Source organism: Schistocerca nitens, chromosome 10, assembly GCF_023898315.1.
Source record: "Schistocerca nitens isolate TAMUIC-IGC-003100 chromosome 10, iqSchNite1.1, whole genome shotgun sequence".
NCBI classification, from domain to species: Eukaryota; Metazoa; Arthropoda; class Insecta; order Orthoptera; family Acrididae; genus Schistocerca; species Schistocerca nitens.
In genome coordinates this window covers 232,857,149-232,878,407 of record NC_064623.1, presented here as the reverse complement: position 1 = coordinate 232,878,407, position 21,259 = coordinate 232,857,149, and the positions used below count along the sequence as shown (strand labels likewise).

At 42.6% G+C, this 21,259-nt stretch overlaps 1 protein-coding gene across 1 annotated transcript in view; it reads left to right on the top strand.

Annotated features, from left to right (window-relative positions):
- The first annotated feature begins 1,131 nt into the window (after positions 1–1,131).
- Positions 1,132–21,259, top strand: part of LOC126210320 (D-erythrulose reductase-like) — a 71,562-nt gene continuing 51,434 nt past the window's right edge. The window contains exon 1 of the mRNA XM_049939518.1: positions 1,132–1,256. Coding sequence (XP_049795475.1) covers positions 1,205–1,256 — 52 coding nt within the window. The 5' untranslated portion in view covers positions 1,132–1,204. The remainder of the gene's footprint in view (positions 1,257–21,259) is intronic.

Here is a 21,259-nt window from a genome sequence, read left to right as displayed (position 1 = left end):
TTCTAAATAGAGTTAATAATACGATAAGTAATAAAGGTAGTGTAATGCATGAAGCGCTGTCGCCAGAACTGAAATTACATATCATATTGCGTGCATAACAATCGAGAACACTCGGCATGCTATAAGATGCGGTTTTAGTTGCTGATGACGCTATTTCATTAACGCCAATAATTATTAACAGTAATAATTATTAACATTAGCAACAATAATTAATCGAAACAGGCCGCATTAAGAAGAGAATGGTTTGCAAACTACTCTCTTAAAGAGAGATCTTTACAGTGGCAATATTTCAAAATTCTAACATTTGTGAATGGTGAGCACTGCAGCGACGTTTAAATGGCTAAATACTGAATGCAGAATGCAGCTTCTTGAATTTGTATAGCCTTCCCCTCCTGTCAACAATATTCCTTAACAAAGAGTTGGAGAACTCGAACGATGGGATTTTAGTCTTGTAGACGAGAGCATTGGCGCAGCTTGTATTTTTCTTAATTCGGTTGTATATGTGCTCCTAACTCAATAAATGTTGCCCTGCAGTTCAGATACTGTCAAACTGTCTATGTTATGATCGCACATGACGGTCTCAGTGGCAACAATATGTTGCTTATTTTTGTAATCGGCAATACTGAAATCCCACAAACACCTACGCAAAGCATAGATATCTAGAAAGCGAACATTATTCTCCGTTCCCCACTTCATATTTCCGTTTGTCTACACTCTACGAAAACACATAACTTCGAAACTCTCGCAACTAGTGTCGCCAAAGTCGGAACACGCCTAAAGTGTTTTGTTTCACAAACGAGTTGCGCAAACGCGCGGCGCGCATGCGCAGTGGACGGTAGTGCACTTGCCTGCAACCTAGTGTCGTCGTGTAAACTAGGCTTTAGTAAAAGCAAGTAAATACGGTACATAAACAAGCTTTCCCTCGCAATCTACGCAGCACTGCGTGCCTCAGTGGGAATCTCCTCACTCGGTGCTGGGACAGATAAGCCGTCAGTAAACACAGCCGTCGATCCAATCCTCAGAGGTGGCGGTTACGTAAAGGCGACTCATCTGCGACTGACCTCTGCGTCCTGCCCAGCCGCCAGACCAGACCTTACCCTCACGTTGACCTCTCGCATGACGGCTGCACAGGCTGCGGCTTCGGTTATTTAAGCGCCGGAGCGACATCGCGCGGCCCACTGTGTACGTGTCCTGTGCTTCGGACATGGAGATCAGCTTCAAGAACCGACGCATCCTGGTGACGGGAGCGGGTCGAGGTACATCACCAAAGCGACAACAACAGTGCAATACTTTATTAATAATTTCTACCGCTTTTTTCTAGTATTTATTAGCACGAAGCGTTTCGGTAGCATGCTACCATCATCAGTTGCATTACAGTTACGTGTATAAGGAGCAGCCAAATGAAAACGAGACAGACGGGAGAAAAATAAAGTATTATTTGAAAAGTAATCGCTATAACTGATAACACAGTTATCCCACTGTAAGACAACAGTGTTAACCCTTTCATGGAAAAATGTTTGTGGTTGCTTACGGAACCGTGATGGTGCTCAGGAACGCACCTCTTCGTCCGAAGCGCATCGACGTCTGTCGTTCTTTAGGTCTCCAGAAATGTGTAAACCACTTGAAGAGGAATCGGGACTGCGTGGAGCATGTGTAACGGTTTCCCAGCGGAACGTCTGCAGCATAGTCGAGGCAACCTTGGCAACATGAGGGCCGGCAATATCCTGCGACAGAATGATGCCGTCCGTCAACATTTCTGGGCGTTTGGACTTCAATGTCCGCAGAAAGTCCACGTACCGCTGTGCGGTAATTGAGGCGCAGTGTTCCAGAAAGTTAATGAGCAGCAGGCACTGTCAATCACAGAAGAAGTTCATCGACACCTTTCGTAGCTGGCGTTCCTGATGTTTCGACTATGCTGCAGAAGTATCTCTGGACAGCCGTTACATATCTTCCAGACAGTCTGTATTTTTAGGCACTAACGAAAGACATTCGTGGGCGTCGATTTGCTTCGGACGAAGACGTACACACCTGGGTGCAATCACGGTTCCGTAGGCAACCGCAAATATTTGTCCGTGAAGGCGCTGACTGTCTTGTCTCACAGTGGGATATATGTTGTCAACATTTACGCTTATTACTTGTGAAATAATAATTAGTTTACTTTCTTTTTTCCATCTGTCAGGTTTTAATTTGATTGTCGCTTAGATATTAACGCGAAGTTTTATGTTTATTTCCTGGGTGTGCCCCTGAGGTTATATAATCAAAATTTAACCCTGTTCGGAAAAATTCATTTACTTGAGTGCATACCTTCAGTGAGTTGTGTGTTTAAATCATCTCAGTGATGTCGGTAGTAGGTATTAAAATCCATGGAGAAGAAATAAAAACTTTGAGGTTCGCCGATGACATTGTGATTCAGTCAGAGACAGCAAAGGACTTGGAAGAGCAGTTGAACGGAATGGACAGTGTCTTGAAAGGAGGGTATAAGATGAACATCAACAAAAGCAAGACGAGGATAATGGAATGTAGTCGAATTAAGTCGGGTGATGCTGAGGGAATTAGATTAGGAAATGAGACACTTAAAGTAGTAAAGGAGTTTTGCTGTTTGGGGAGCAAAATAACTGATGAGAGTCGAAATAGAGAAGATATAAAATGTAGACTGGCTATGGCAAGGAAGCGTTTCTTAAGAAGAGAAATTTGTTAACATCGAGTATAGATTTAAGTGTCAGGAAGTCGTTTCTCAAAGTATTTGCATGGAGTGTAGCCATGTATGGAAGTGAAACGTGGACGATAAATAGGTTAGACAAGAAGAGAATAGAAGCTTTCGAAATGTGGTGCTACAGAAGAATGCTGAAGATAAGGTGGGTAGATCACATAACTAATGAGGAGGTATTGAATAGAATTAGGGAGAAGAGCAGTTTGTGGCACAACTTGACTAGAAGAAGGGGTCGGTTGGTAGGACATGTCCTGAGGCATCAAGGGATCACAAATTTAGCATTGGAGGGTAGCGTGGAGGGTAAAAATCGTAGAGGGAGAGTAAGACATGAATACAGTAAGCAGATTCAGAAGGATGTAGGTTGCAGTAAGTACTGGGAGATGAAGCTTGCACAGGATAGAGTAGCGTGGAGAGCTGTATCAAACCAGTCTCTGGACTGAAGACCACAACGACAACGACATTGATGTCTTCACTTACGAGGTGCGTTCCATATTGAATTACACGGTATTTTTTCACATCATTCAGCGCGCGCCGTATGACTGATCGCTATAGTTGCAAGTATGTAGTACTTTGGTCAAACCATAGGTGGCAGGGCAGTCGCTATAAGTGTAATGCCTGCACATTTTCCCACATGCTGTCATTACGTGAGCGGGCAATATGTAGTGTGATCATCAAGGACAGCCCTGGACGACGTGGTTTCTGTGGGAGGAGGGTGTAGACACCGCTGATATTCGCAGGCGGCTGGTGGCAATTTGTGGAGAGTGTGCACCGTCATTAAAAGGTGTTCTAGCAACACGACAACGCCCGCCCTCTTACGATTACGATTCGGAAGACCTCGGCTGCCAAAGCTGAAATGGGGTTCCAGGTATTGTCAGAACAATCCTATTCTCCTGACTTTTCCCCTTTTGATTACCACACACTCTGGCCTATGAAGAAACCTCTGACCAGCATCACTTCACAGGCAATCTGAAATACTTTTAAACTCGTGTCTGTATGCATCAAGTTACGATCTGATAAATGTATAGAACAGTGTTAATATGAAACTTTTGAATGTAAATATGTCGAGCTCACGCTACTCGATGTGAAATGCAGACTAGTCGGTATATTAAACAATCTGTCTGCGAGAAAGTAACCCGTTTTCAATGGAATTTACGTATGCTGTCTGACTGCAAAACAAAATTATTCCGATTAGAATGTTGGCCCTGAATACAATTTATCTTTATCTTTAGCCTTGCAATCAATCACTGTACCAGTTACTGTAATTACAAAGCAAATGAACATATAAATTAACGCATCTGACTTTCTGATAAACAGCTTCGAAACTAAGGAGATAGCACTTTGCTGAAATCTTTTATTAATATGAAACCTCTGAATTATTATATTTCCACAAATACGTACATTCCGACAATCGCTGTATTTTACAGTGCACATGGTTTTGATGATAATTAAATCTGTTGGCCAACCTGTGCGCAAATTTCATTTGCCGTACTTGAGATATGCAATGCAAGATGGTATCTTACAAATTTTCACAAAAAATGCTTTTAAAGCAAACCCGATGCGCAGTAAAATGGAAATGAGCGTTTGGCGTCATTGGCCGGGAGGCCCCTTATGGGGCAGGTCCGGCCGCCTCGGTGCTGGTCTTACTACATTCGACGCCACGTTGGGTAATCTGCGCGCCGGATGGGTATGAAATGATGACGAGGACAACACAACACCCAGTCCATGAGCGGAGAAAATCCCCGAACCAGCCAGGAATCGAACTCGGGCCCGTAGCACGGCAGTCCGTCACGCTGACCACTCTTTTTTTTTTCGATATATTTCGTTGCGTTTGGTGTGGGCGGACGTCACAAGACATCAGTTCAAGTTGATCGTTGATGCCTGGACTCAGTTTTCTCTTTTTTTTTTTTTTTTTTTATTACAGCGGCCGAGCAGCCCTCTGACCGAACACACTGAGCTACCGGGGCGGATACGATGTCCAGTGCGAATATACAAACACATTCCTAAGGCTAAAAAGTGAAAGATGAGGAACTAAACTTAACGGTTGATAAAGTAGAATAAAGACTCCAAGTATAGCTATGCTTCGTTAAACCATAACAACTATACACCCTTTCATTAAGTTCTCACAACTAGACAAGTTAGCAAAATATATCTTAATAATTTTCCTGTCTACAATTACTTTCCTTGACACTTGTTTCAATTATAAAACTAAGCCATGTACGTCACTGCAAAATTTCTGCAGTAAACTTTAAGCATACACAATGTTCTAACAATAAGAAACTACACAATTAACGAATATAAAAACTAATTACCTTAGAAAACCTCCCTTTTGACATTCTTGCATTCATATCATCTGAGTTCCACAATGTTTTTCGTCAGAATATATTATTAGAAAATTCTTTTTAGGTAATGCTGCCTCCATTACACGTCAGGTCAGCTGACATCCTTTACAAACCGAGTATATCGCCAGACTGTCTAACACACGTTACACACTGCTACTCTCTGACTTACTCTAATATGAAACTTCCTGGCAGATTAAAACTGTGTGCCCGACCGAGACTCGAACTCGGGACCTTTGCCTTTCGCGGGCAAGTGCTCTACACAGATAGGATTGATGGAGGACATCGAAAAAAATCCAAATAGCAGCAGCTCGTCTTACTAATCGAGTTGGGGTGGTAATCGTTAAACCAAAGGCTATTTTTTTGCGGCGACATCTTTTCATGAAATTTGCAACACCTACTGTGTCTTCTGAAAGTGAAAATATTTTATTGCCTCCAGTCTTCGTAGGGAGAAATGATTATCGTAATAAAACAAGAGAAATGAGAGCTCCTACAGAAAGATTTAAGAGTTCATTTTTCCCACGCACTGCCCGCGAAAGGCAATGGTCCCGAGTTCGAGTCTCGGTCGGGCACACAGTTTTAATCTGCCAGGAAGTTTCATATCAGGCGCACACTCCGCTGCAGAGTGAAAATCTCATTCTGGTTACTCTAATATCTTGGATCTGAAAACACAGACTTGCATCGATACCATAGATGTTGAGTACATTTATCAGATTCACAACTTCATTCAGAATTATGGCCAAAACTTGTTGAAAATCGACATGGCATATCGGACAGTCCCCTTTCAAATAAAAGGCCTAGAGATGTTAAAATGGTGGGTGGAAAATAGGAATAGTTCACTGAAGTACAGACTCATATCACTGGCGAGGATTTTCAGTAGCATTTTAAATCCTATACTGTGTTCGAATGTTGTGAGTTACCTCGAAGGTAATGGTGTATTAACAAATAGTGAGCACGGATTCACAAATTAACATCCTTGTAAAACAACCTTCAGGCTGTTTCTCTGTCGTTCCACTCTCTGACAGTGCGTGGGAAAAATGAACTCTTAAATCTTTCTGTAGGAGCTCTCACTTCTCTTGTTTTATTACGATTATCATTTCTCCCTACGAAGACTGGAGGCAATAAAATATTTTCACATTCAGAAGAGACAGTAGGTGTTGCAAATTTCATGAAAAGATGTCGCCGCAAAAAAATAGCCTTTGGTTTAAAAATTACCACCCCAACTCGATTAGTAAGACGAGCTGCTGCTATTTGGATTTTTCGATGTCCAATCCTATCTGTTAAGAATGCCGTATTGCACAGCAATACTCTACCAGAGGACGGACATGCATAGTGTAGGCAGTCGCTTTAGTAGAGCTGTAGCATCCTGTAAATCTTCTGCAAAAAAAAGGCGGTCTTTGGTTTGCCCTCCCAGCAACATTGTGTGATCGATCCAATTGAAGTTGTCCGTATTTGTAGTTCCTAGGTATGTAGTCGAACTGACAGTTCTAAATGTGTGTGATTTATTGTGTAACGGAAATTTAACGGATTTATTTTTGTTCAAAATGGTTCGAATGGCTACGAACACTATGGGACTTAACATCGGTGGTCATCAGTCCCCTAGAACTTAGAACTACTTAAACCTAACTAACCTAAGGACATAACACACATCCATGCCCGAGGCAGAATTCGAGCCTGCGACCGTAGCGGTCGCGCGGTTCTCGACTGTAGCGCCCAGAACCGCTCGGCCACTCCGGCCGGCATTCAGGGACAACTGCCGCTTTTTGGAGCGTACAGAAATCGTGTCTGAGTCACTTTGCAAATGGTTTTCATCTTCTAATGACTTTTATAGACGGTAAATGACAGCATTGTCTGCAAATAATCTAAGAAGTCTACTCATATTGTCTCCTGAATGGTTTATATAGATTAGGAACAGCAGAGGGTTTATGACACTCCCTCGGAGGACGAGAGATAACGCTTCTGTTTGCTCATTGGCTTACCGTCGTAGTGTGACTTTTCTGAGAGCAAATCACGAAGCCAGGCATATAACTTTAACAATACTCTGTAGGCACGCAACTAATAAAGTCCCTTGTGAGGAACGGAACTGGAACTGGAAATATAGAAATATGCAAACAGTGTAATATCCCCTGTCGATGCCACTCATTACTTCGCACGTATAAAAAGCTAGTTGTGTTTTACAGGAACGATATTTTCTGAATCCGTGTTGGCTATGTGTCAATAGACAATTACCTTCGGGGTAATTCATAATGTTAGACCACAGTATCGATTCCAAATTGCTGCTGCAAATCAACGTCAGTAATCTGGGACTGTAATTCAGCAAATTATTTCTATTTTCTTTTTTGAGTATTGGAGTGACCTGTGCGACGTTCCAGTCTTTTGGTACGGATTTTCGCCGAGCAAGCGGTTCTATATGATTGCTAAGTGTGGAGCTGTTGTATCTGCATACTCTGTAGGGAAACTATTTAGTATGCCATCTGGACCACAACACTTGCACTTATTTAGTGCTTTAAGCTGCGCTTCTGGCAGTTGTTCTTGATACGAATTCTGGATTATTTACTTCTTGTTATTTGGTGAAGGAATTCCTGAAAATTGCTCTTAAAACTATATTTAAGTCGCGATTTCCTCTGTCTTCATCTTTTACCTGTCATCCGCAAGATGGTGATTTCCCCACTGCTCACAGTGATTTTTTCTGGTTGAAATACCGATTCTGGACTGCACGGCCTTCTAAGGGAAACTTTTTTATGGCTGCTTATGTGAGTGTGTTTATATGTTTAGAATCAAATGGCTCTGAGCACTATGGGACTTAACTTCTAAGGTCATCAGTCCCCTAGAACTTACAACTACTTAAACCTAACTAACCTAAGGACAGCACACACATCCATGCCCGAGGCAGGATTCGAACCTGCGACCGTAGCGGTCCTGCGGTTCCAGACTGTAGCGCCTAGAACCGTACGGCCACCCCGGCCGGCTGTTTAGAATCACAAGACAGTTTTCGGTGATCATCATTTGTACTCAGGTCATTCATGCGCAAATGTTTCCGTCGTGATTACGGCCCCACGACGGGATGTACAGACTTTGAAGGCGGAATGGTAGTTGGAGCTAGACGCATGGGACATTCCATGTGGGATTTCAGTATTCCGAGATCTACAGTGACAAGAGTGTGCGGAGACAAGCACATTTCAGCTATTACCTCTCACTACGTATGAAGAGCAGCGGCGTTGGCGTAGAGTTGTCAGTGCTAACGGAGAAGCAGCACTGCGCGAAATAACTGCAGAAGTCAATGTGGACGTACGGCAGACATTTCCGTTAGGACAGTGCGGAGAAATTTAGCGTTGTTGGACTATGTACGGCAGTAGACGAATGACGCGAATGCCATTGCTAACAGCACGACATCGCGTGCTGCGTTTCTCCTGGGCTCGTGACCATATTGGTTGGACCCTCGACGGCTGGAAAACCGTAGCCTGGTCGGGTAAGTCCCAATTTCAGTTGGTAGGGTTCGAGTGTGGGGGAAACGTCACAGAGCCGTGGACCCAAGTTGTCAACTAGGCACTGTGCGAGCGGGTGGTGGCTCTGTACTGGTGTGAGCAGAGGTTACATGGAATAGATTGCACCGTCTGCCCCAACTGGACCAATCGCTGACGGGAAATGATTATGTTCGGCTACTTCATTTACAGCCATTTATGGACTTCACGTCTCCTAACGACGATGGATATTCTGTGGATTACAATGTTCCCTGTCACCGGACTACAACTGCTTGCGACTGGTTTGAAGAACATTCTGAACAATCCGAGAGAATGATTTGGCCACCCGGATAGTCCGACATGAATCCAATCGAACATTCGTGGGACATAATCGAGAAGTCAGTTCGTGCAGAAACTCCTGCACCGGCAAACTTTCTCAATTGTGGACGGCTATAGAGGCAGTGTGGCCTTTCCGCGTGGGACTTCAAACGACTTCTTGAGTCCACGTCACGTCTAGTTGCTGCTCTAAGCCGGGAAAAAGGAGATTCGACACGATATTAGGAGGTGTCCCACGACTTTCTTTGCATAAGATTATAGCTACTACGCTGTTTTCTGTGACGTCCCTGGTAGTCGCTCCACCGCTGTATAAGTTAATGTTTTGTTTGCGCGCTCGCAGCGCACACAACAATCTTCCGACGGCAAGTCCCGAGCCGTGATTACCTGCAGGCCTCCGTCCTTACTGATTGTCGCAAATTTTTATCTCGATCGCTTCATTTATTACGCTATCCAGAAACTATTAGTCCGTCTAATAACAGATATCGTGTCGAATGCAGTACAATGTCCGTTTCTAGAGAATACTCTGCCACCACCGATTTCTTTGGGTGCCATAGACGAAAGCATCTCTCTCGTTCTACACAGAACTGCTCAGTATTACGCACAATGTGTCCGACATAAAGTTGTCCACGTTTACACGGTATTTTATATACTACTGGCGTTCTGAGGCCTGTAAGTAGAGCCCACCTGGCATGTTTTTAATGCACAATATTTTTTACAAATTAATTAAATTAATTATACTATTATATATTATGAAATTTTCGGTACAAAGAATTTTTGTAACATAAAAATCGATTTTTTATCTTATAAATTTTTTTTATAATTGAAGATATTTTTATCTTATAAAAATCTTGGTGCTGAAAATATTTATAAACATAATATAATAAAATACTCATTTCCATTCATTTTTTATGGCCTCTGGTGATTTATACAAATGGTTATACAGTTTATTGCTACTCAATAATACAATGCAGTTCAATAATAATTCAATAATAAATTCAATAGAGCGTTAGCTGTACGGGGATTGTTATAATTTGTCATTGTATGAAGTGTGTTTTACTCTCCTGTCTGCCCAATAAATCTTCATTCTTTCAGATACTTTCTTTCTTTCTTCGTCTGAGATCATTCTTCCTGCCGCCCTTTTACTGATCTTCGTTTGTAGCATGGTTCGTGTGTCATGCAGGATTGTGTTTTTTTTCTGTTTTGTTTTTAGGTCGTCTACTGTAATTTGGAGTTCTCTTACATGTTCATTAATTTCTGTAGTCCATTTGATGTTGCTCTTACTATTCCCCAATTTTCTATTATTCCCTTACCAATTCTGTTTTCTGGCGTTCTCATCAGATTCCAAAGAATGAGATATAATTTTCTGGTTCTATTTTCTTGTACGCTGTTTCATTTGAAGCTATTATCCAATGCCCATTTACTCGATATTGTTTATTTATGCATGTCCTAATTATTCTTCTCTATGTGTTTAGAATTTTGTTGTTTTCAAGGTGGTTTCAGCTACTTTAGTTATTTCTGATTGTGTAACTACTGCATATTTATTTAATTTTGCATGTGTGGATAGTTTTTTTGTTATAGGTGGTTTTGGAAATGTAATTTCCTTTATTTAGTTTTTCTGTTCTGTTTTGCCAAGACGGTTTCTCACTTACATTGTAAGTTACGATTTCACCTAAATATTTAAATTTTTCAAAAATTTCGATTTCTCGTCCTCGCGTTGTAATTTTGTTCGCAAGTGGTGATCCAGTTTGCATAATCTCTTTCTTTTTAAATGGTACTCTGAGGCCAATTTTCTGTGCTATTTCTTGTAATGATTTAAGTTTTTTCCTGGTTTCTTGAACATTGTTGGATGGAGAGCAAAATCGTCAGCAAATCCCAAGCAGTTCAAACTTATATTAGTTTCAGCACTACCAATTTTTATGTTCTTACGGTGATAGACAGTCACCTTCATCTTAAGCCTGTTTCCTTAAGCAACTGTTCAGAAATTTCTCCTCTAAACTTAACCCTCGATTTGGTGTTGGTCAGTCCTAGTAATTTAATTAGTTTTGCTTGAAGTCAAAATTCCCTAACAAAAAATGGTTCAAATGGATCTGAGCACTATGGGATTTAACTACTAAGGTCATCAGTCCCCTAGAACTTAGAACTACTTAAACCTAACTAACCTAAGGACATCACACACATCCATGCCCGAGCCACGATTGAACCTGCGTAGCGGTCGCGCGGTTCCAGACTATAGCGCCTAGAGCCACTCGGCCACCCAGGCCGTCAAATTACCTAACATTCTTAGTACTGAAGGTCTATGGAGGCAGTCATATGCCTTCTTAAAACCTGCAAATGCCATTGCAAGAGGTTTGTTTAGTTTCGTGTGGAATGCAATAATCAATTTTAAACTTATGATACACTCTGCACGGCTTCTTCATAGTCTGAAACCTCCCGGGTATTCCCCTAACTCCTGTTCTAGTTGCTCTTTAATCTTTCATGTAGGATCTTGGATAAAATCTTGTATGAGCGGTCTAGGAGAGAGATTCCGCTGTAGTTTTCTGAACTTCTCTTATCCCCCCTCTTCTGAAGTGGTTTTATGCTGGCTGTCGTCCAATGTTTAAGGAATTGTTCTGTTACCAAATATTTTTGTTGGAGCCTTGTGTATGAAGGCCTTGGCTGTGTCACTTGAACATTTCCACGTTTCAATAAAAACCTGGTCTTCTCCACATGCCTTATAATTTTTTTGACCTTTGAGGACTCTTTCTATTTCTTGGAAAGTTGGAGCGTCTAATTTGTTAGGTTCCATTTTAACTTGGATATTTGCATTGATTTGAAAGATTCTTTGGGTTCTTCACGATTCAAAAGTTTATTAAATGCCTTTGCCATTATTTTAGCATTTTCTTTTTTATTGTGTGCCGCTCTTCATCTTTTAGTACTGACGTGGAGGGGGGCGGGGAGGGGGGGGTTAATGTTGTATTTGTTTCCGTAAGATTTTGTAGTAGTTGTTGGAATTGGTTTTGTGGTAATTACCTTCTATAGTAACAAGTTTGCGTGGCCAGCCGCCGCAGCAAGCATATAAATATTTGTTTTGTAAATAAAACTGCCTTTTCCTGCTGCTGCTTAATTAATTTATCCCATACGCGTTTCGCCTTGTCTTGTTCTAAGGCATCTATAAGAGGGATCTATAAGGATATATTTCACGTCGCGAATCTTCTGTAAAAAAGTAATTACTTACGAGTTGCTGATCTGTGTTTCCTCACATCTGGTCTGGAGGTCCCACTACCTCTTTTATTACTGCCTTCTGATACTGTTCACCACGTTTCTCATTCTTTCTTGTGGTGTACTATGTTCTTTTGCCACTCGATATAACTATTTCATCGGACACTGCTTTTCACAACGTAAATATTGCAACTCAAATACGTGTTTCCTCCTCTTTTGCACGATTACCTACTTGTTGCCAACCTAACAAAGTACGAATTATATGTTAACGACTAACTTCTATTCATTACGTTTATACCGTGTGCGTGTATGAGAGATAGATAGATAGAGAGAGAGAGAGAGAGAGAGAGAGAGAGAGAGAGAGAGCCGACGAGTGCGAAATTTGTTTTTAGGTTGGTGGTTTGAATTGTATGTTGTTGTACTAGCTGTTAGCGAGTGGTTGAGAACTTTGGTGACAGCTGATTTGACTTTCCGTTTCAACATTCTGTGGAGGGGTTCCTGGATGAGTGAGTGGAAAGATGTTGAGTGGTATTATTATTACATTGGACAGTATTATTATATTAATCCTCTTTGGGCGCGTTATTCTATTATTTTATCTATTAGTGTAAATAATGAATTGCTTGGCATGTATACTTGGCCGTTTAACAGGGTTCTTCTTTCTACTTTGGTTTTCTGTATGTGGTACTTTTCTTGCAGGGTTAGGAGGTGCTTTCTATTGTTGATCCTAATTATTTTCATGTTATCTTCTCTAGTGGTTGGTTTGTGATCATGTTTTCTTAGGTGTTCTGCAGATTTGGAGTGGTTTGTCCCATATTTCCAGCTCTCATGTGTTCTTTGTATCTGACATTAAATGTTCTACCTGATTTTCCTATGTATCTGCCTTCACAAGTGTTACACTGTAGTTGATATGTACCTGCTTTCTGGTATATGTCTCTGTTTTTTGTCAGTTTTGGGGTGTATTTTTGTACAAAATTGTCTGTTGTGTATGCTATGTTTATTTCCTGTCTATTGAAAATGTTGGTGGTTTTATGGGTGAGTTTGTGTTTGTATGACATTGTGTACGATCTTGTGTTTTCTTTCAGCTTTTTCTGATTATCGTGTGTAGTTGTTATGGGACTGCATGTTTGTGTTTGGTTCTGTTGTGTTTTTGTCTGTGGTTTGGTGCTTTCTGCTTTTATCTTACTTTTAATTTTGTTGTTTAGCTTTGTGACTGTATTATTATTATAACTATCGTTTTGTGCTATCTGCATTATTATGTCCAGCTCTTTTTTGGTAGCTTTCTTTGGTGAGTGGTACTGTGTTGTGTCTATGGAGCATGTGTCGAAGTGCTGCTTGCTTTTGTGACTGTGGGTGGCTCGAGGATTTGGGAATGATAATGTCCGTTGCAGTGTGTTTACGCTAAATTTCAAACGTATGCTTACTGTTTTATTTTTTATTCTTCTGTTGTTCTGCTGTTCTCTTTCAACTGTGTGTCTTATATTTTTATGTATCTTGTTGATGACAGTATATAGTTTAGCAATTTTTTTTGTGATTCATCTATTAAGCAAAGGATGTCATCCATATACCTGAACCAATATAATATGTTGTATTCTTTTGTTACTGCTTTTGTGAAAATGATCTTTTCAATGTGGTTTACAAAAATGTTTGCTAAGGGTCATGAAACTGGGGTCCCCATTGGTAATCCATCTTCTTATAAATAAAATTCATTACTGAACTGGAAGTAATTTTGTTCTGTTATGAGCTTTATTAATGTGCGTATTTCCTTAATCTGTTCATCGGCGAGTAGACTATAAGTTTTCAGGTTGTTATCTATGATTTCTATTGTTTCTGGCACTGGTATGTTGAAATACGTGCTTTCTATAACAAAGGAGAACAGGGTTGCTGTGTCTGGGATTTTTATATCTTTTATTTGTTGTTTCAGCTGTGTAGTGTTTTAATGGTTCTGTCTTCTTGTACTTTGAAATTTTCAGTTAGTAATTTTAACATGTGTCCTGCAAGATTGTAAGTGGGGGATTTTCTGAAATCCAGTATCGGCCTCACAGGTACGAAACTTATTTTTAATAATTTTATTAGAGAATTTTTCATAAACATACAACATAGAAGTAAGGAACTACGCTTCGAAAAATATAATGTTCAGAAAATGTTTTACATGGTATGTATGACATACAGAAGTTCTGAAAAGTAACCTACTTACAACTAAAAATAAAAGAAATTAGAGGCGTTTTCATGTATCTTCTGGAGGAGCACCCAGTTCACATCCTTCACGGCAAACAAAATCACAGTGTTGAAGACACAGGTATTGTCTGCACCATTTTCGCGAATATTTCCACAGCCTTCTTGTATTAGTTGTGAGGCAGGGTTTGCAACATTTCCGTCTTCCTTGATTGGTGTCGCCACTGTCGGCTCACTCACCAACAAGAACTAAAGGTCGGCGATTTTGCAGCAGAATTTCAATATTGCGCTTAGTCAGGGACTGAGGTAGATTGGAAAGCAGACTTCGTTTTACCAATTGATCTTCCAAGAGTTCCCATATGAGCTGACGAACAGCCGTCGGAGGAGACTTTCGTTGCCATTTCCCATTTAAATTATCTGGGAATTTATACCAGCAGCATTCAGTATCGAATATAAAATACGACCATGGGCCAGCGTCGTGTACCCCTCTGAACGTTGTAGACAGAGCACAATTTGAGAAAAACATCAACTGCAATTTTGTGTGTGTTATAATAAGTTATCATAATAGGTTTTCTTTAATCTCCTGTGTTTTCGTGAATTTCAGCGTCATAAAGCATACTTGAAATCAATAATACATTTTTTATTATTTTTATTTTGTGGGACGTAAGAAACAATCGTACCTTCTTCCCTGTAAGCAAATATGCTAGAATTTGCAGCCCTGGTTTTCACGTCTTTCATTTCTTTTGGAAACTGCCATTTATTTGTTTTCAGGATTCCAACATATGACAGCCGGTGCTTCTCTGACAAATCACGGAGCAGATTTACATCGCTGAACCAGTTGTCAGCATAGACATTACGTCCTGAATTAGCGAGAGGGGCCAGCAAACGTTCAACCACGTCACTGCTTTTGTTAAAGCTGAAAAGGGCCATCTGGCTGTCTGCCAGCATAGATCTCCATGTTGCAGGTGTAAAACAATTTGGAATCAACTCTAGCAATTATTTTTATTCCATATTTTGCCGGCTTCGACACTATGTATGGGATAAAAGAACAACGGCCTCTGAAGGCCTCGAGTTTCTCGTCAATGATGACGTTTTGCCCTGCAACGTAACAAGATTGGCAGTTATTCACAAACATTTGAAATAAATCTCTAATTGGCGCCAGGTGGTCCCCTATTCTGCATTTACCACGTGATTGTCTACCATCAAAAGCACAGAGTTTGTAACAGAAAATGAAACCTGTACTCACTCATGGTCAACCGAAGTATCTCGCCGCTTGGATTCACACAGATCTTGAAGACCTTTCCTTCCCGCCTTCTGCATTTTAGCTATGTATAGAAGTCCAATGAAGGCTTTTATCTCGACTAAGTCCCAACGTACTTGCTCCGAATAATTCTAATGTATTGGTTCGTGTTCTTTACAATCATTTGCAGCATTTCCTGGCAAATAAGCATTCCCATGTTTTTGAAATTCCTTCAATATTATTTGCTTTCCCAGTGACACCAGGAAGCCTTTTTTTTCCTGCGGTTTGTGTATGGTGCCTTTTACCAATCGAATGATTTGATTATTTTCTTTCCTCTCTTCCTATAACAACGATGCACATGGCCATCTTCCTCACCTGAACTTGCGTCTGTGTCACTCTATTCAGTGTCTGAGTCGTCTCTTTCTTCTATGCTTTCTTAGGCATCAGTATCTATCTCTTCGTCTCCGCCGCGCGGGATTAGCCGAGCAGTCTCAGGCGCTGCAGTCATGGTCAGTGTGGCTGGTCCCGGCGGAGGTTCGAGTCCTCCCTCGGGCATGGATGTGTGTTTTTGTCCTTGGGATAATTTAGGTTAAGTAGTGTGTAAGCTTAGGGACTGATGACCTTAGCAGTTAAGTCCCATAAGATTTCACACACATTTGAACATTTTCTTTTCTTCGTCTCCCAGATCGAGAATAGGAGCCCTGTGTGCAGTATGTTCGCCCTCGTCAACGCTGTCTTCAAACAAAATTTACTGAAAATCTGTAACTTCTGGATTGTGTGTATCCAGAATTTCATTTGATCGCATGTCCAGACCTGTAAACATTGTTAACATTGACATGTGGAATAATCGGGTCTACTGCCGGATGTTTGTGTCGCTCTGGCACAATATTTCGGCCACGTAACTCGTTGCCTTCTTCAGGTGCTACCTGATACTGCCGTATTGGAGTTTTTTTTTTTTTAAGCACTTTTCATTCCCTGTCCTGACAGGAGAAGGCGGGCTGTTCTAGGGCTTACCTGTTTGCCCTTTATCAGCCATAGGTTACAATTTTTATTTTATTTATTTCCATTTTCTTTATATATTTGATTACATGCTATTATTTTATGTTGGGTATCTTTAACTTTACGTTACTTTTTGGTGAATAGAATGTGAAAGAAAATTGATTGAGTTAATTATCCAAAAACTGAACTTGTTTAACAATGTAACTAACTTAACAAGACTAATTGTTTACTTAATTGAATCTAGGATGCGATTAGTTATTGACTTTATAAGGTATGTGGGGGTGATACGACATAAGTGGAAGTGACACATTAACCTAATGGGGGATTCTTATAGTGTTTACATTTATTTTTCCCTATGTAATAATTCTACGAAATGCAAAATGTTGTGGGACAGTGTTGTTGTGGTTGATATACTCTAGCTTAGACTAATCTTAATACTAGTGTTTACAAGTTCTATTTTCCTGTTTCGCAGTACTTGGAGCTGGTTGCTACAATGGTTTTTTTTTTTTTGCGCTATATTTAGTTTTACATATTCTCCTTTCCCGTTGGTGGTACTTGGAGCTGGTTTTTACAATAGGTCTTATCTTATCTATAATTTCCTTGATGCTATTGTGCTTTTGTGTTATGGGGTGTGTTGTGTGTTGAATGCGGGGGGCTGTCGTGGTGCACTAGGTCATTTGTTGCTGTATTATCGTCTTTCGTCTAGGTGGGGTGGGATGGTTTCTCCTCCTGTCAGTTGTATCATTGTGGGTGCTAAGTCGGGGAACTCGGTTGATGTATTTTGTGCTACTGTACGCGCCGGGTAAATGTATTTCTTTTACGGGCGTCTTGCTGTGTGTGGCTTGGTCGTCAGTATGTCTTCCATATCGGGTCGTTTGTGTAGGATGTGTGAGCCGTATCTTGCCCTAAGTTTTGCCAGTCTTGTTTGCAGTGGGGTTATTTCTGTCGTCTCGTATACCTCGTCGCTAGGGGTGCGGTATGGTAGTTTTCCTATGCTGCGTAGTAGTCGGCGTTCTGTCGCGTACAGTCTGTTTGCTACTGTCTTCGGTATTCCGTCCAGTGGTGCAGCGGCGTATTGGTATATTGGTCGTATGTATGTCTTGTATGTGTGTATGGCTGTGCTGGTGGAGCAGCCATACAGTCGTCCTTGCACTTGTCGGATTAACTGTTGTCGTTTCCTCGTTTTGTTGAGCAGATATTGCAGGTGGGCTTGGTAGTTGAGGTCGCTGTCTAGGTAGACACCGAGGTATCTCGCGTTGTCAGTCAGTTGTAGGGGCTCGTTCCATAGTCGGAGTGTTATGTCTTCTGGTTTCTGCTGTCGTTTTCTCGTCAGGTTGCGGTGTTGGAATAGGACTAGTTGTGTTTTGGTCGGGTTAGGTCGAATTCTCCATTTGGTCATCCACGTCTCTAGTTTGGTCAGGTATTTTGCAGCTTTTCTATGCATTACGTCAGTTCTGAGTCCTGTGCACCAATATGCAGTGTCATCTGCATATAGGGCGATTTTTTCGTGTTGGTCTGGTGGGGTCGGTATGTCGTGTATGTATAGCGCGTACAGTTGCGGGGATGATATTGCGGGACTCCTGCCTCTGGGGTGAATGGTTCTGAGGTGGCGTCTTGCACATGTACTCTGCTGTGTCGTCCGGTGATTTGTACTTTTATGAGGCGTACGAATTTCGGTGGAAGGCCGAGTCTGAGCAGTTTGAACAGGAGCCCATTGTGCAATAGACGGTCGAAGGCGCGCTCGATGTCCAGGAAAATGGCTAGCGTACAGTGCGATCTGTTGAAGCCCTGGGTGATGTCACATGTCAGTTTGAGGAGTGGGTCTGTGGTGGAGTGGTTGGGGCGTAAGCCGGCTTGGAGTAGGAGAGTAGTTGTTTGCTGTCCACATATTTTCGCAGTCTGTCGGTCAGTATACGTTCATAAGTTTTGCCTATAACGTCTAGTAGTGAGATAGGTCGGTAGGAGAGGGGGTCCGTTCGTGGTTTGTCGGGTTTGGGGATCATTATGGTCTTGCTTGTCTTCCACGCAGTCGGAATTGTTTTTGTCGTTAGGCAGTAGTTGAACATCAGGGAGAGGATTGGGGTTAAGGCAGGGAGGGGGGCGCTCTGCAGGTGGATACGTTTGATGTTGTTTTGTCCTGGGGCTGAGTTTCGTCCGGTCCGTATTGCGTTGGTGATTTCTGCGTGTGTTATAGGTTTGGTCAGTTCGGAGGTGTCTTCTGTTTCTGCTGTTGTCAGCAGGTCAGGGAGTTGGTTCTCTACGTGTCGGTAGAAGTCATTGTCGAATTTGGCGTCTATTGGGAAGGAGTGGATGATTTGGAGGGCGTTCTGGGATGTGTCTGCTTGTGTTTTAGGGTCGGTGATTGGTTCGTTGTCTACTATTAGTGTCTGGTTGTGGGGTTTCTTTTTTCCAGTCAGCGTCTTGAATTTGTTCCAGAATTTTCTGCCTTCTTTGTACTTGAGTTGGCGGCAGGTGTCGTCCCACTCTTTTTGTTTGTGCTGGGAGATTATACGTTTCGCTTGTGCATTTAGTCGGTTCCACTGCCGTCTTAAGTCTGGGTTATTGGTACGTCTAATTTCGTGCTGCAGTTGCCTTTCCCGCCTTAGGATCGCTAGCGCCTCCGCCGGAATGGTGGGCCTCCAGTTCTCTATGGTCTTTTGTGGGATTGCCTCGTCTATTGCAGTTGTGAAGGTGGTTTCTAGTCGTTCGTTTAGGTATTCCAGGTCGGCGTTGTCTGTCGGGGTAGTTGGCATTGCTAGTTCGTCTTGTATGATGGTTTTGAATTTCCTCCAGTCGGCTTTGCGCATAGCGGATGTTGCGTTGCGTGGGGTGAGGCGGTGGTGGGTTTATGTCTGTTGTGGCGAATATGATGGGGAGGTGGTCGCTGGTTATGGGGTCTCCTAGGAAGGGATTTGAGAGGTTATTGGCTTGGATCGGGATATGGAGGATATGGTCTGGGGTGGAGGAGCCGCGGTGTCCGATGAACGTTGGTTGGTCGAGTGCAAGTCTGGATGTCGGGTCGGTTGTTAGTATGTCAAAGAGTGCTCGTCCATTGTCGATTGTTGCTGTGCAACCTAGTTGTGTGTGGCGTGCGTTCAGGTCGGTCAGCAGGATGAATTTGTTGTAGGTCGTCACCATGTACTGCAAGAAATCGTACGGGATGGGGTGTCCGGGTGGGTTGTACAAACATGCGACTTTGATGTGTCCTAATTTGCACCACGACACCTTCTGTATCCTGTAATTGTTGCGGGAGGCGCACCTCTATAACTGGGATGTTTATATCTGAGTATATTGCTACGCCCCTCCTGCCGTCGTGTCTGCTTTTGGAATAGCAGGTGTGTCTGTTTAGTTTACAATGTTGTTGTGGGCGTAGCCATGTTTCGCCTACGCCAAGGATGTGTACCTTGCGTTGGTGCATGCTGTGCATGAGTGCGTGTTTCCTGCTTCGCAGCCCTTGGACGTTCAGGGCTGTCGTTCTCTACCGGTCCCACCATCATGATTCTGACCGTTGAAGGGGGGGGGGGGGGAGTTGTTTACGTTGTGTCTGTAATTGTTACGTGGACCCTGTTGTTGCTTTGTGTCACTTCCAGGTCTTTGTTTAGCAGTTGTCTGACAGTTTGGCGTAGGGCAGTGTTAATTTCTGTCCTGGAAGACGTTCATCAGGACGGTGGTGAGTGTGCAGATGAAGTCTTCCTTCATGACTGCCTCTTCTTTCAGTTCTGCTGCAGTTTGGGGGCGTGGGTCAGGTTCGTCAATAGTTTTGATGACGGCCTGTGCGTAGGTGTTTACTGCTTCTTTGGGCCGGCTCTGGCATTTTAGTGACAAGGCAGAGTGGCTTTGTCCGCAGTTTGTGCATTTCGTGTTGTGTGGGGGTGCGTTGCACCTTGACAGCGTGTGTTCCCCACTACACTGTGGGCATTTTGGTTTGGCCATGCAGCGTGCGTCTTGTGGTCGAATGACAGGCAGCGACCGTATTGCGCCGGCTGTGGGGGGAAAAACGTTCGATGGTTCTACTGCTCATACTTTGTAGTCGATCTTGACACCATCGTTCAACATTCTGTCGATGATGTCAGGATCGTGAGTCAGTACGCGGAATTTCATGGTTGGCGCGCCAGTTTCGCGGTAAGTGTTTCGCCAGGTTTTGTTGACCTTCAATCCCTGCTCGATCAGCTGTTGCTTTACATATTCCTCATCCACCTCTTGCTCTACACCCTTGATCACTGCGCCAAGGGAGGGCTTGCTGAGTTGTCTGCGTTGTAGTGGTTCTCTGGGTGGGAGCAGTTGCACTTTAATCGCTGGGGATAGGTAGTTGCGGAAGGAAGTCTGCAGGATTGGTGTAGCTTCCTCAGATGCGTATTTTATAATTGTTGAGAGGCCTCTCCTGACATTGATGTTTATAATGTTCGCCTTCATGTATGAGCTGGCGAATTGCTTGAAGGTTGTTGCAATGGAGTTTTGTGTTGTTTCTCGCGCCATGTTGAGTATTTCGTAGGTGGATACTCTAGGTCTTCGTGGCGGCGCGCTGCAGTAGGAGCTTGCAGAGGTACCTCTCGATGATGGTGTCCAGCTCCTCTGATCCCGCTGTGCAGATTGTATGTCATCTGGGGATGCTGGGCTGATGGTAGTGGGGTTGGGGGGGGGGGGGGTCACCAGTCGGTCGTCCAGTCATCTTGGATCGGTTTTGTTGGTGCGCTGGCGCGTTGTCAGCTCAGTAATCTAAATATTCAGGCAAGTGTGGCCGCACTTGGGGCGCTGAGTTCCCGCTTGGTTGGCACCTAGCTTTCACGCCTGAAGGTATCCACGGGAG